Source organism: Fibroporia radiculosa, assembly GCF_000313525.1.
Source record: "Fibroporia radiculosa TFFH 294 genomic supercontigs, scaffold5189, whole genome shotgun sequence".
Lineage (NCBI taxonomy): Eukaryota > Fungi > Basidiomycota > Agaricomycetes > Polyporales > Fibroporiaceae > Fibroporia > Fibroporia radiculosa.
In genome coordinates, this window is record NW_012133418.1 from 5,235 (window position 1) to 18,844 (window position 13,610).

Genomic DNA, 13,610 nt, shown 5'->3' on the forward strand with positions numbered 1-13,610 from the left:
TACGCGTCGTCGTCCGCGAACGAGCCAGACAGTGACTCCTGGTTGAACAGCCGCGAGTCGAGCATGCTCTCCTTCGATGTCGTCGGCTTCGCGAGCCCGAGCGCGATCTTCTCCGAAATGTCGCGGTTCTGCTGCCGCGCGAGCATCTTCGCCCGCTGCTCCTGCCCCATATTGCTCATGCGCATCTCCCGCTCGCGCTCGCGCCGCTTCTCCTCCCGCATCTGGTCGCGCACCCGCGCCGTCTCCTCGTCCTCCTCGTCCTCTGACCCACTCTCGCTGCCACTCCCGTATGCACCGAGTGACGATTGCATAGCGGCGGCGCGTTCGGCATTGGGCTTGTTATCCACTGGCCGCGAAGGGATACCCGAACGTTCCTCGCGTGCCCTCTGTGCCAGCATACGCAGGTTCTCCTCTTTCTGAGCCTTCTCCTTCTCGGCAAGCTTCTGCTGCATGAGCGCGCGTTGCCGGACCTCTTCACGTGCATGTCGATCAGCGATGAATAACGCCTCAGAGAATTTAGCAAAGTTGTCGTTGATGTGTACCTAGAGCGTGAACAGCAATCAGAAGGACCGATCACGCAGTCGCGAGACACTCACGTCCTGGAGCCCACGGCCATCGGCGGCAAGACGTTTATCCAAAGGGATTGTGTAACCCTTATTGTTCTTCCAGTTCGAAATGCATGGGGGAATCATCCACTCTTTCTGCTCTTGCGCGGTCGCCTTCCGTGGCGGACTGCGTAACACAGGCGGGGGCGGACTCGGTGGGCCCCGCGGGATTTTCTTGTGCTTGAACCGTGGTGGCTCAAGGGGGTCCTCGACAACGTCCGTCATCTTAATAATCCGTTGTTTCAGACCGTCCGACCCATTCTGCTGCCCGGGTGTATACCGTATAAACGATGTCTTGCCTTGGCTGTCTGGAACGTTCTTTGGTTGTGCAGCCTTGATCTTACCGTTTACGAGCTTCTCTAAGGCGGCGCGCGTTTTATCAGTAGTAGTCTGGACTTCATCCTCCGTGGGCCGCTCCATTATCCGTTCTGTGTCATCGAGGTCTTTCCGATGAGAAAGAGGTACAAGGTCTTTGAACTGGGATTGCACTATCTTCCCTGCACGCTGTCCCTGCTGAGCAATGGCATCATAACGGACATTGCCTTCGGCATCTACTTGCAATGCGAGAGTGTTGCCGGAAGAGGCCTTTTTCTTGCCCATCTCTAGGGGGTATTGTGCGACATGACATTCAGGATATGCACCTCCGTCCCCTAGAGTGGAATTGAGTGCTAGTCCGACTTACTAGGAAGCACAGGACGCACCGAAGTCATCTGGGGACGTAGGCTTCCAGCCAGTGCGTTGACCGTAGGGTGGTACCGGTGTCCGAAGAATTACAGACTGCGACGGTGCAGGCTGGAACACATGGACAACCTCCTCTTCATCTTCCGAGACAGCTGGCGCATAAACAGGCTGGGGGAGAAGTGAAGCAAGAGCAGTAGCCATAATCTCGACGTGGAGAGGACAAGTCGAGGAACAACGTCTTTGATGAGGTAAGGCACTACTAAATCTAGATATTTGCGTCTGCTTGGAGTCACTAGGTTTATCACGTGCTCAGCGCGCTCATTCGCTCGGCAAAAGCTGCCGCACCCGCGCTGGAAACTTGACCATCGCTGCCTCTGCTGGCAATGAGCGAGCCTGCTGCAAATGCGGTCCCACCTCCCACGAAACAAAACTTGGCGGGCGTAAAGACGGTTCTCAGATATACTGGCATACCCCCCTCATGGCTTGACAAGCGGCCGAAACTTCCTTCGCGCAATTGGCTCATCTTCATAGGTGTCACGTCCACAATTGCTGGGTACTACATTTACGACCGCCGAAAATGCAAGGAAATACGCCAGGAGTACGTAGACAGAGTCAAGTGTCTCGCGGAGGTTCCCTTGCATAGCCTTGATTACCCACGCAAGGTTACTGTGTATGGCTCGAAGTGGCCGGGAGACGAGGACCATGGCCGTAGCATAAAATACTTCCGCAAGTACGTGAAGGTCTGGTGATATCATTTTTTGCATTTTGACTAAGATTGACCGTATCCGTAGCCCATTCTTGTTGCAGCTGCCGTCGACTATGAAATTATCAGCGGGAAGCGACATGGCGAACTCATGAACCGGATTGCAGATGACATCAAGCGACGACGGAGGATTGAAGCGGGGCTGGATCAGCCTCCTCTCACACCAATGGTCTTGCCAAATACATCTCCGGAGGACAAGCGTCGGAGAGAGCTTGATGGCGGTGTGGTCATTGTTGGTCGTCCGACTTTCAAAGAATACATGGCGGGACTGAAGAAGGGTTGGACGGAGGGACTCGAACTCGTCGATCGCGAAGAGGCGCTGTCTCGTAGGCTCGAGTCCGACGGTAGGTTTGATGAGCCAGAGCCAGAGCCCGACCTTGCTAGCGCAAGCGAAGGAGACACCGATGATGAGCCTATCCCAACCGCATCCCGTCTCCCACCATCTAAACCATTTACTGCATTCATGCCCCCACATCTCCAAAAATCCGCGCCCCCGCAGCCTTCACAGTCACATCAGGGCCCGACAATCCCCCCTCACTTGAATGCGCCACCAGCGTCAATCCCCCAGCAGCCGCCCATCCTGTTCGTGCATTTCGTTAACTACATCGGGCTTACCCAGATTCCCCACATGATATGGGAATTCTTCAACGAACGTTACAAGGTGCGCGCAGGTGCAGAAGCCGCATACCGACTGATCTCGGGCACTACTCGTCCGTTTATCGGCCCTGTGGCCGACGCTCTGCATGAGGAGGCGGATGGCACGTCACCCGCAAAACCGCACTTGTCCGAGGTCACGCCTGACGATCTCGAGTTCGACAAGGACACCGAATCATATTACAAGAAGTCCATTGTGCGCTCTTTCGCCTCCGAGATCGAGAAGGCACGAACGGAGTACTACGCCGGCCTTCCCGCGAAGCTAGAGACAGCACGGGCTTTGGCACGAGGCACTCGGGAACCTACGAAGGACGAGCAGAGCTTTCCGCCCCCGACCGAGGTCGAGTTGCGTGCAGAGCGGATGAAAAAAGAGCTGCGCTGGCAGGCCGACGAGGTTGGGTGGGATATAATAAAACCCGAGCGGAACGTTGCTTGGGATGAGAGGTTTAGAAACGCGATGTCGACATTCGCCGATCCTCCATCCGACAAGGCAGACGTGGTGCGCGATGATCGTACATCATAACATTCGTCGTATGGGAACATCCACATCGTATCTCCATTACTATACAATTACACTAATGCTGGGTAACGACTACCATGATCATCACTTCTTGAGAACAAATGGATCACTGTGTAGCCACGCCTCCAATTCGGCAACGTCCCGTTCATATTCCTTGAGGTCGGCGTCTGCCTCGTCGTCTTGCCATGGAAGAGGGACATGATTATCCTTCGATGCATACTTGTCGCCAGGGGATGATGTTCGAGCCGACTGGAACGTAGATGTATCCGATTCCCTACTGCAAGTCAAAGTTGGAACTAAGTTTGGAGATCCAGGTAGCTGATCAGGTATGATGTCAAAGAGTCTTGGATCTAAGAAAAAGTCATCGTAGTTATTGTCCTGGTAGGTGGCGTTCAAATTTGCGGACTCCTGCCGAGATTTGGAATGGTTGCGTGAAACCTCTTCATCGTCTGAGGAATCCAGAATGAACAGAGGTTCTGGTTTGGGTTCCTTCTTCCCAAATCAACAATTTGCAATACGAGAGGTGAGAAATGGAGACGCACCTTCTGTTGAGCGGACGAAGGCGTCTGATTGGGCAGTCCACCAAGTCGGGCCGCCTTCAAAGGTTGAAACGAGGAGACTGACCCTCCCTCATCCTTGCCCTCTCGTTTCCGCTTTAGAGGAGAAATACGTTTCTGCCTCGACGGGGTACGCGAGGAATTATTCCGATTGGTCCCATTGTACATCTGTCCACGCCTTGGGGATTCTAGTCCGACAAAGTCTCCAAGATCTAGAGGAGCATCTCGGATGAGAGCATCAATCTCTGAATTAGAATAGCTGGTCTCGGGGGTGTCAGAATGCGGAGTCTTGAGTTTCTTAGTGTTGTCATACGTCGCAAGCAAGGCTTCAGCGTCCGGGAGATCATCGTCAGAATCGTTAACCAAGTTTATGTCGCAGTCAATCGTTGTCGTCTCTTCGGCTCGAAGAGCGCCGGATTTCGACATTGAAAGCATGCCCTTTTGATCGTTCATCCTAGTTTGTAGTTTAGGCTTACCGTCGAGCCTGATCTGCTGCCCATCAGAAATCTTCAGATTCTCTTTGACAGCAGTCTTCTCATGCAGATACTCTAAGTGCTTCATACGAGGGTCCGGCCGATCGCTTGATTTTAATTTTGGTTTCGGTTTCGGCCTCGGTACTGGCCCTACAATATGCTCAATGCAACAAGTTCAGAAGTATTTAGCATCTGATGGCTTACTCTGGTCATCTGAATCGGCACACAATGCTTCAACGCGCCTCTTCGACATTGTAGGAGGTTTCGCGAGGCCCTCACGGCAGCTTCACACTATGTTCCATCACAGAAGTTCTGGTCGATGGAAATGACGCACCACATATGCTTGCACTGTGTCTTGTCTTTGCAGGCGTGATTACATCTAGGTGTTACATCCGATAAATCAAATCTCAAATGATATGGCATTGTACTCACTCATAATTTCCATTAGATAACATTTTGAAGCCCAGTTGCACTTTAGATGTATCATTCCCGACACGGATCTTCGTCTGCGTTACAGAGGAATTAGGAATTTCAGCACCCTTTTGCATTCCGACAGCCGAGTAATCTATTCGCAGTGTAAGGGGCCCAATAAACCAACGCAAGACAATGAAATACATACTCTGGGAGTTCATAGGATGCGTATTGGCTCGATCATCGTCATCCGGATCCATGTTCCAAAAGTCCGGAACGTCATCGAGCCCCTCCAGTAGCAGACCCTGGAGGCATGAATTAAAATGACAGTTTGTCTACCAATATATGCAACAGATACCACTGAGTTGTGGGGGCGGGTATTTACGGGGGGAAATTGCTTCGCGGCGATATTCGTCTTGTAACTCTGGGAGACCGTTACGCCAGCGATGCTCTCCTACTTCTAGTTCAGGATCAGCACGTATTCAGAGAGGGGCAACTGTACCGAAGAAATATAAGTGACAATGGATTGGCTAGGCTTCCTCAGCTCAACGTTCAACGTAAATGTCTTGGTTTCTTTCAGAGCCTTTGTTCTATCAAGAGAACGATCAAAATTTGGTATTTTTGATCAATAGACAACGAACGGGATACGGCGAAAATCAATGAAGTCCAGATCAGAAGTCAGGGTGAGCACTGTGGTCATATCTGTAAATTTGTTTTTAGCTTTCTTCATCTTCGGACCGGGTGTGCCGTCAGTTATTAGTCCACATTCAATCAGCAGTTCTACTTCAACAGCTTTCTTTCCTCCATGAGTTGTCACTTCGATCTCATTTATATTCAGTGTGTATTCAGGAAGCTGTTGAACAGCAGCGAGGACTTCATGACCAAACGGAGGGCGGCGATTGAGAAGCTTTCTGTTGCGTCAGCGTGCGCAACATCCGGAAAATGAGAATATTTCGTACTGCCTCGAGCCGTAGTGGTTCCTGGATTCTCAGTGTGGACAGTGTGGTGATACCGTATTCCGCCAAGACCTATGAGGGACTAAGTAGGTAGTAGAGACCATGACATAAATAAGGGAAACAGACTTTGAGCCTAGAATACATATGAAGATTGATTCGCAGTGCATAAAACCAGCATATTGTTACGCACGATTTTTCACCGATGTGCTCCACCTGTCGCAACACGGTATGCCGATCTTCCCATGCCTTCGCGCTCAGACAGCGAATACTGGAAGGAAACTGATAAGCACGCCCACGAGGCAGGCGGGGTTACGAACACTTCGAGGCTATGCTTCAGTAGAGCACCTGCCCTTTTGACGATAGCTACCTCTGCGACAACTTGAAGCACATCGGTCAGAGAGGAAATAATGAGTAGTCGTCGCACTCTACCTTTTGCAATGCGGACGACATGACGAAAAACGGAAAAGCCTTCCATTGTAGGGTTGTTGTCTCCTTTCTTGTAATCGGGATCAGATAGACTTATGCATCCAAGAACGGCCTGGTGTTTCTATATGAGACGTGCCGATGAACAGATAAGAATTCATGTTCACCTGAATCAATAAGAAGATCTTGTCAGAAGGCTTTTCGACCTTCTTGATCTGGAAACGGATGTCATTGTGCGCGCGCATTTTGTTGTAAACCTAACAGCACTCGTCTAGTACTGGAATTAAAAAAAAGTACAAATGAATATGTGAACCAACCTGTTTCTCTCCACTACGGATCTTGATGTCGGAGAATCTATAGCAGAACATGAGAAAGGGGCATCCACTAATAGTATGAACTGCGGTAACTGACTCCTCGGCGTTTGAAATCGTTTCCAGCTGCCATGCAGTTAGTCAAGGTGATATACCCAAAAGAAAGGTTCTAGACATACTATATCCCTCATGGACGCGCGGTCAGACAACTGAAGGATTGAATTCATCTAGAATGTGATCAAAACCTCACAGCCGTGATAAAGCATTGGTGCGCGTACAGTCCATTGTTTCACGTAAAACTAACGGTCGTTCAGCAGGCAGAGAAAAAAGAAAAACAATGCCTACTTTGCTCATGATATCGCCATAATCGGTGGAACACAGCTGGCCCCGATCTTCATCACCATCGGAGCATACAACCAATTCACTTTCTCGTAGATTTGTTATACTTTCCGTTACCATCCCATCAATTCGCTCTTGCCATGTTTGACTACCCTCTTTGCCAATCGCATAATGCTTAGGGTTCTTTCGAATTCGTTGATACAAGAATGAGTTACGCAGCCACTCCTTTGCGCTGTCTAAGTCAGTGATTGTCCCAAGGCCGATTTCTGAGTTGAGGTGCTCCGACAAATTGAGATGGAGACAACTCTCTAACAAACTGTGGCCTTGAACCAGCGCATTGTACTTCGCTTCCAATTCGGTTTCGCATAAAATTATAGCGATCCCTTCCTTATCTAAAGATACAAGTCAGATTTTATGAAAGAGCACCTTTACTTTCCCTACCAAATTGCGGCCGACCCTGTCAGAGAACGATCGTCATTAATTTCAGAAATTCTAAACTGCAGCTACATACAGCACGGCCCATCATCTGCATTATATCGAGATCTGAATACTCCTGCGAGGAATTGTTCTGGAATATCTTGACGCCTTTGATAATAACAGTGTGGGCAGCTAAGAGCGAGGATGTTCAGTAATTGCCATAAAGCAAAACATCCGCGACGCTCTCACGCAAGTTCACCCCAACAGCTAGAGTCTGAATGTATGCAAACTTAACAGCGTCCTACAGGGTTTGTGCAAGCGAACTTACAGATGTCGCGAAAAGAACTTGAAGGATCTTCTTCAAGAACATATCCTCCGTTGTTCTTCGATCCTCCATGCTCATTCCTGCGTGATGCACACCGATCCCACGGGCAGCTAATTCTGCACATTGTTTGTCGTAGTCAAGAAAAAAAACATATGCTAGCTATGGATAATACAAACTCTCCAAGCGTTTATCTTGAAAAGTGTGTTCGATTCTAAGTAACGGTAGGCATTAGCGCGAAAGATACATGTATGCAAAATAGACTTCAATACGCTTCACCTCGATAGATGGGTCCAAGGTAAGGGCGCCTTCTTCTGAACCGCGTCTTCGTATTCTTTCAATATATGCTCAGCCGATCCGACCACTCCTACTCAAAGAACAGTCACAGTCATTACAACTAGCAGAGTGCAATCATACATGCCTTTACGAGTTGAACAAAACACTAGCGTTGGCTTGTCGGCCGAATGTTGTTGCAAGATACTGTATAAACGAAAATCTAGAGTTTTCTGAAAGACGAAGTCGTTCTGATCTTTTTTGCGGTGTATACCGTAAACAAACTTCGACAGCTTGCAGGGACGAAACTCTTCACCGAACTGTCAAATGAGGTAAGTTACGTTTTTTGTGTAATGGGAAGAAGATCTTGTTCGGATATCTTTTTACCAAGAAAATGCCAAAATGAACGAATCTGCGCTACGTCGTCCGACGGAAATGGTCTCACGAGGCTCTCACCTGCATGACAGTTGCAGAACCCTCAGGTGTACCATTCCCTATCCAACTCGCTACGTCTTCGATATTCGGGACAGTTGCGGAAACGACTACAAAGCGGACAGCGGATCCACGAGTCTTCATACGTGAGAGGATCACTTCCATTGTACTCCCACGAGACTCATTGAGAATATGCACCTGCGGAAGAAGTAGCAATTCGGTAACTGTCGTGTATGAAATGCAGTTAGACACTCACTTCATCTACGAGAAAGAGCTGAATCTGTGAGAGAATTTGGCCATGGTCACGCCTGCGATTATACATTGGAAGGTTGGAGCTCTTGCAACCATATGTCCTGCTGCGCTTACCAGTTGCGCGTCAGGCTATCCCACTTCTCGCCCTGTGATTCCGGATGATTTTGAGCCACTGCATTTGTAACATGGCTCGTGCCAACCTTACCGTTGTAATGCTACAAGAATGGAAGCACTCGTCACGTTCTCAACAGATAGAGACATGGAAAAGCGACTTACATGATTGAGGCATCTCGGGCATTGCCCCAGGCACTCTTGCCGAATTGAACGGTGTCTCCTGTCAATTCACAACCTGTAGATACGCGAATAAACGTAAACGTTCATAACTACACTACAAGGATTACGAAAGGGATAACTCACAGCTGACACCGAGTGGTTGAAACTTGGTCGTCCACTCTCTGCATTTTTCCGAACACAGCGCCTGGGACAGAAAACAATGTGCACATGTGGACATCGTGCGCGCTTGACGCTGATGTGGGATGCCTTTACCTTAGTAGGCGCCACATAGATGCATTTGGACGTCTCATTACTTCCACTTGCTTGCATGAGCATTCTGATGATTGCTAGTTCGAAGAGTACTGTCTTTCCACTTCCCGTTGGGGCTACGTCCGGCTCCGCGTGAGATGCAAAATCTCACATATTATGGAAATTTACCACTGATGACCTGACGAAGTTAGAAACGTAATCAGCGGCAACGGATATCAATCAAATGAGCGCATATACCATGTTCTCGTTCGTGTGCATCACCTAATGCACGGCTTCCGATTGGTCGAGAGAACAGGTAGCCTGAAAGATAGCACACACCGTATCAAAGCATCTAGACTGGACCGCATTGAAGACTCCAAACTTAAATATCCCTCGGTAAACATCCGCTGGACCGAAGTTCGACGAGAGAGCCGGATATATGCGTTAAACTTGGCTCCTAAACCAACGTAACCTAGACTTACGAAGCTCTGATACAGGACGTAAACGAACACCCTGTGCTGCGCGAGTGTTTGAGCTCCTATCCATTCTATGTACATTTAGGTGATTGTCTTCCGCATTTCTTGTTGATCGATTGCCTGCAGACGACACTTCGGGGGTCCTAAGTTGGTGGACGTTATGCGGAACTGGATGTACGGAATGAACCGAAGTCTGACACGGAAGCAAAGGTGCTGGAGAAAGAATCGAGAAAGTGAGTGCCGATGGCATACAGGACGGACTAACTGGAGTTCGTACCACCTGGACGCCGGTCGAAATTCGGGGAGCGGTAAGCGGACGAGCGTGAGGGTAGATTGAGCTGATATTGCGTCTGAAGTTGGTGTGTTTGGTACGGCTCCTCGACGTCTTCGAATTCGTCGTAGGCCGTGGCAAGCCCAGGGCCAGGGTGTCGTGCGAACGGTGGGCGGTAGGTGACAGGACGTCTACCGCCTATGGCGCTACGACGCTCCGGCGGAGATGGGGACGAGTTCTCTGAAGTAAGCAAATGTCTCAGCAACTACAGAAAAGCAGTCTGGTCATGCTCGCCACGCATATACCCACCGTATTCTTCTATGAGATCGTCGATACTCTCCAAATCGCTACGTACCGGATTCAGCAGGAAAGCGATCCCTGAGTCATCTCTATGGTCACTGTAGTCCATGTCGTCGAGACCATACTCGTGAACAAGGTCTTCGAAATCCGGTCCGTTCATCTTGGACAAATCCGACTTGCAAGGCAGTAGAATGGTCACTGGAGCTAATATAGGATGCGCGGAGCCGCCGTGAACGCGTCGTTTTATCACGTGACCCCACTCAGTATGTGACCGATTTGTGACAAGTCGCGTCTGCCACACTTTGCCCGTCGACGATCACCTCAATTCCCCGTAATGTCTACGAAAGACAGTCAAGCTCAGGCTCAGGCTCAGGCGGCCGCAGCAGCGGAGGCCGCAAGGAAGCTAGAAGAGTATATCGAGAAGTTGGCTCGTCATTCTCATGGACGCGAAAGCCGGTCACTCACACGTCTCAATATGCAGGATCCACTACTCTGACCGATACTCTGACGACGAGTACGAATACCGTCACGTTATCCTCCCCAAACCCCTTTTTAAGATGATACCGAAGGCTCTATTCAATCCTGACAAGAGTGGCACGCTTAAGCTGCTGACGGAGCAAGAATGGCGGGGGATTGGGATCACGCAGAGTTTGGGCTGGGAACACTATGAGGTGCATGGTGAGTAATGGTCTGCACGTTTGTGACCAAATGCTTGATTGACTGTTCACTTTTTCGGCGACAGCACCTGAACCCCACGTCTTACTCTTCAGGAGATTAAAGAACTTTGTGAACCCTGTGCAGCAGCCACAGCCACATCTCAATGGCCGAGGATTCAAACTGGGGAGGAAGAAGTGATGACCCCTCCACTTTTCTTCTGTCCTTGTCATATTTTATCATGAGCCACCTCACTACCCATAGCTCGGATATTGGACGAATAATCGCCACTCGTTGTCCTTCATTTTTGTACGCGTATTCGCATCTTCGTGTTTGCTTTGTAGTGCTATGCATCAGTTTATGTTCGTAACTGTCCTCTTACTTTATTGATGACGTCCTCATTTGACAGGAATGAATCGTAAAACCTGGGTGAGTGACATGGGTACTATCATGACATTAGCTGCTTACTACTGCTCAAGATATGGCCGCGGGTTGTACACTTTGTCAGCATAGATTCATGACATCCCCTTCTGCTGTCCGAGGGTTCAGGAATGCAAATTTGAGCGTGACTGAGGCTCGCGGGGATATGTAGTCTGAGACAATGCAGTGCTTCTGCTCTGGATCCCGCTTGATGAATAACTCCGTAGCTTCGGAGCGACCATCCTGTAAGGCTGGATATTGAACGCCCGGAGAATCTGAGGTCACTCGCTGCTATTTGCTTCGCGCATTGATTGTGGGGTGGTAGCGGATGTTGAACATAAGCAGCTGCCGACCCACGGAACCGCAAGTACGTCCGAGAAGTCTGATAGCGCGGGGTGGTGTGAATGTGAGAGGGGAGACGCTTGAGAGGGCGATTTTCCGGGAAAGGCAGCTTGTCGCCAGAATGGCGCCTGTCACCGAATTTCTGTGCAGCACTCTCACTGCCGTACAGCGGATGACCCACAGGGTTCTCGAGTAGCGCTCCCTGTTCTGCGTTGAAAATGATGTAAGCGTACCCGCTCAGACTTTCGATCCTTGCACATAAAATGCTGCGACTCTCGGCAAGTCGCCTCTCTCTTCCTCCTCGTCCCTCGCTTCTCTCCCAGCCTTTCCTGAACTACCTGAGGATCTACAGGCCCGTTCCCTTCTTTCCGAGCTCCGCATTCGCCATGGCTTCCTCGCCACGTCTTCCCGAGTGGGAATGCGTCTCCAATTCGTCGCCCAAGCCGTACCATATATTTACCATGCCGATCCATAAATCAAGACAGGATGACCGGGATTATAGGATCATACAGCTGGACAATGGTCTGCAAGCTATGCTTGTCCATGACGCGAAGGCAGACAAGGCAGCTGCCAGTTTAGACGTCGCCGTTGGACATCTGTATGACCCGGTTAGTTTCCTTCCCTCTCTTCAAGGTGGTGTATATTGACAACACCCTTCATGATAGGACGACATGCCTGGATTAGCACATTTCTGCGAGCACCTCCTCTTCATGGTGTGTTGAATCACGAGTTCTGTTTGGTCAATCTAAATCAAATTTGCTAAACAGGGCACTGAGCAATTCCCTCGGGAGAATGAATATTCGGAGGTAGGTTCGTTATGTCTGACTGCCTTCGCATGCTCATCCTGCTTCACAGTTTCTTGCCAAAAATAATGGCAATTCTAACGCATTCACTGCGACGTCGAACACCAACTACTACTTCAGCGTCGCAACAGACGCTCTACCAGGTGCACTAGCCCGCTTTTCTGCGTTCTTCCATTGCCCGCTTTTTGCACCATCTTGCACGTCGCGTGAGCTTAGTGCCGTGGACTCGGAACATCAGAAGAACCACCAGTCGGATATGTGGCGCATTTTTCAACTCAACAAACACCTAACTAAGCCAGGGCATGTATGGAGCAAGTTTGGAAGTGGAAACCGCGACAGTCTATCTAAGGTCGGCAGAGAACTGAAGGCGAAAGGCTTGCTTAACACAAATGGAGCCTCTAAGTCTGCCGACGGTAGTTTGGCGCCGTCGCCCACGTCGTCTCGAGTGCCCTCTCCTACACCATCTTCTAGCTCTGGACTCAGCGAGATGGAAGCTGATGGAGGATCCGTGGGCCGCGAAACACGCCGGAGACTGGTTGAGTGGTGGAGTAAAGAGTACTGTGCCAGTAGAATGCGACTTTGTGTCATCGGGAAAGGTTTGTGCATACATCGCGCCATCGTTAGTTGTCAAAACTGATTGTATGCACGTCTAGAATCTTTGGACGAATTGGCCATTATGGTTGCAAATATGTTCTCGCCTATCCTAAATCGTGGTCGGGATGCTCTGCCAATGATCAACGACCATCCGTTTGGGCCAAATGAAGTCGAGGTGCGTTCCATCCTTGATTATGAGCGTTGAGTACCTTTTCTTATATCAGGATGAAGTCACTCGTTTCGGTCCAGACAATCATGTCTTTTCATGCGGTCGAAATATCTTTTCCTTTGCCTTGGCAGCCTCGTCAATGGCGCTACCAACCAGGGAACTTCATTACGCACTTCTTGGGACATGAAGGACCTGGCTCTCTTCACTCCTATTTGAAGAACAAAGGTTGGATTACCGCCTTAAGTGCAGGTCCGCAGAACCTTGGCAGAGGCTTTGCTATGATAAAGGTGACCCTTAGCCTGACTCCCGTTGGTTTTGGTGTGTTTCTTTTCGATGTGTTCTCCATGGGGAGTTACTGACGGTGTCAATTTTAGAGAAACATCGAGAAGTAATGCTCACCGTCTACAAATACCTGTCCATGATGCGGGCGTCCAAATTCCCTGCCTGGTACCAGCGCGAGATGAGTATCATCAAAGCAACGCGGTTCCGCTTTTCAGAGAAGCGCCTTCCCGATGACTACGCTGTCTGGGTTACTGAGCACCTCGGATGGCCCGTACCGCGTGAACTTGTTCTCAGTGCGCCGCAGCTAGTATGGGAATGGGACGGTTCTGACCCAGAAAACGGCGGTGAGCGCGAGATGCGCGAGGTACTAGATTCGCTCCAGGTGACC

The 13,610-nt window shown here is 49.9% G+C and overlaps 4 protein-coding genes across 4 annotated transcripts; 2 read left to right on the forward strand and 2 right to left on the reverse strand.

The window, feature by feature from the left end:
• Window positions 1–1,669: 1,669 nt before the first annotated feature.
• Window positions 1,670–3,226, forward strand: FIBRA_05757 (uncharacterized protein; the record flags this gene model as incomplete). The annotated part of the gene is made up of 2 exons (XM_012327508.1): window positions 1,670–2,026; window positions 2,078–3,226. The coding sequence occupies 2 exons, from the start codon at window positions 1,670–1,672 to the stop codon at window positions 3,224–3,226; spliced, it is 1,506 nt and encodes a 501-aa protein (XP_012182898.1).
• Window positions 3,227–3,307: 81 nt separating this feature from the next.
• FIBRA_05758 (uncharacterized protein) lies at window positions 3,308–4,506 on the reverse strand (the record flags this gene model as incomplete). Its single annotated transcript, XM_012327509.1, has 3 exons — window positions 3,308–3,712; window positions 3,766–4,403; window positions 4,458–4,506. 3 exons carry the CDS (start codon window positions 4,504–4,506, stop codon window positions 3,308–3,310), a joined length of 1,092 nt encoding a protein of 363 aa, XP_012182899.1.
• A 175-nt stretch (window positions 4,507–4,681) lies between these two features.
• Window positions 4,682–10,118, reverse strand: FIBRA_05759 (uncharacterized protein; the record flags this gene model as incomplete). The annotated part of the gene is made up of 29 exons (XM_012327510.1): window positions 4,682–4,818; window positions 4,873–4,969; window positions 5,023–5,118; window positions 5,167–5,254; window positions 5,306–5,571; window positions 5,624–5,692; window positions 5,747–5,753; window positions 5,811–5,888; window positions 5,938–6,158; window positions 6,211–6,300; window positions 6,361–6,397; window positions 6,455–6,480; window positions 6,534–6,581; window positions 6,633–6,653; window positions 6,700–7,085; window positions 7,135–7,150; window positions 7,205–7,302; window positions 7,360–7,384; window positions 7,439–7,551; window positions 7,612–7,646; window positions 7,712–7,799; window positions 7,860–8,025; window positions 8,162–8,335; window positions 8,394–8,445; window positions 8,504–8,535; window positions 8,595–8,604; window positions 8,666–8,738; window positions 9,653–9,898; window positions 9,968–10,118. The coding sequence occupies 29 exons, from the start codon at window positions 10,116–10,118 to the stop codon at window positions 4,682–4,684; spliced, it is 2,946 nt and encodes a 981-aa protein (XP_012182900.1).
• Window positions 10,119–10,292: 174 nt separating this feature from the next.
• On the forward strand, window positions 10,293–10,813 carry FIBRA_05760 (uncharacterized protein; the record flags this gene model as incomplete). The annotated part of the gene is made up of 3 exons (XM_012327511.1): window positions 10,293–10,381; window positions 10,440–10,636; window positions 10,701–10,813. 3 exons carry the CDS (start codon window positions 10,293–10,295, stop codon window positions 10,811–10,813), a joined length of 399 nt encoding a protein of 132 aa, XP_012182901.1.
• Between the last annotated feature and the right edge of the window lie 2,797 nt (window positions 10,814–13,610).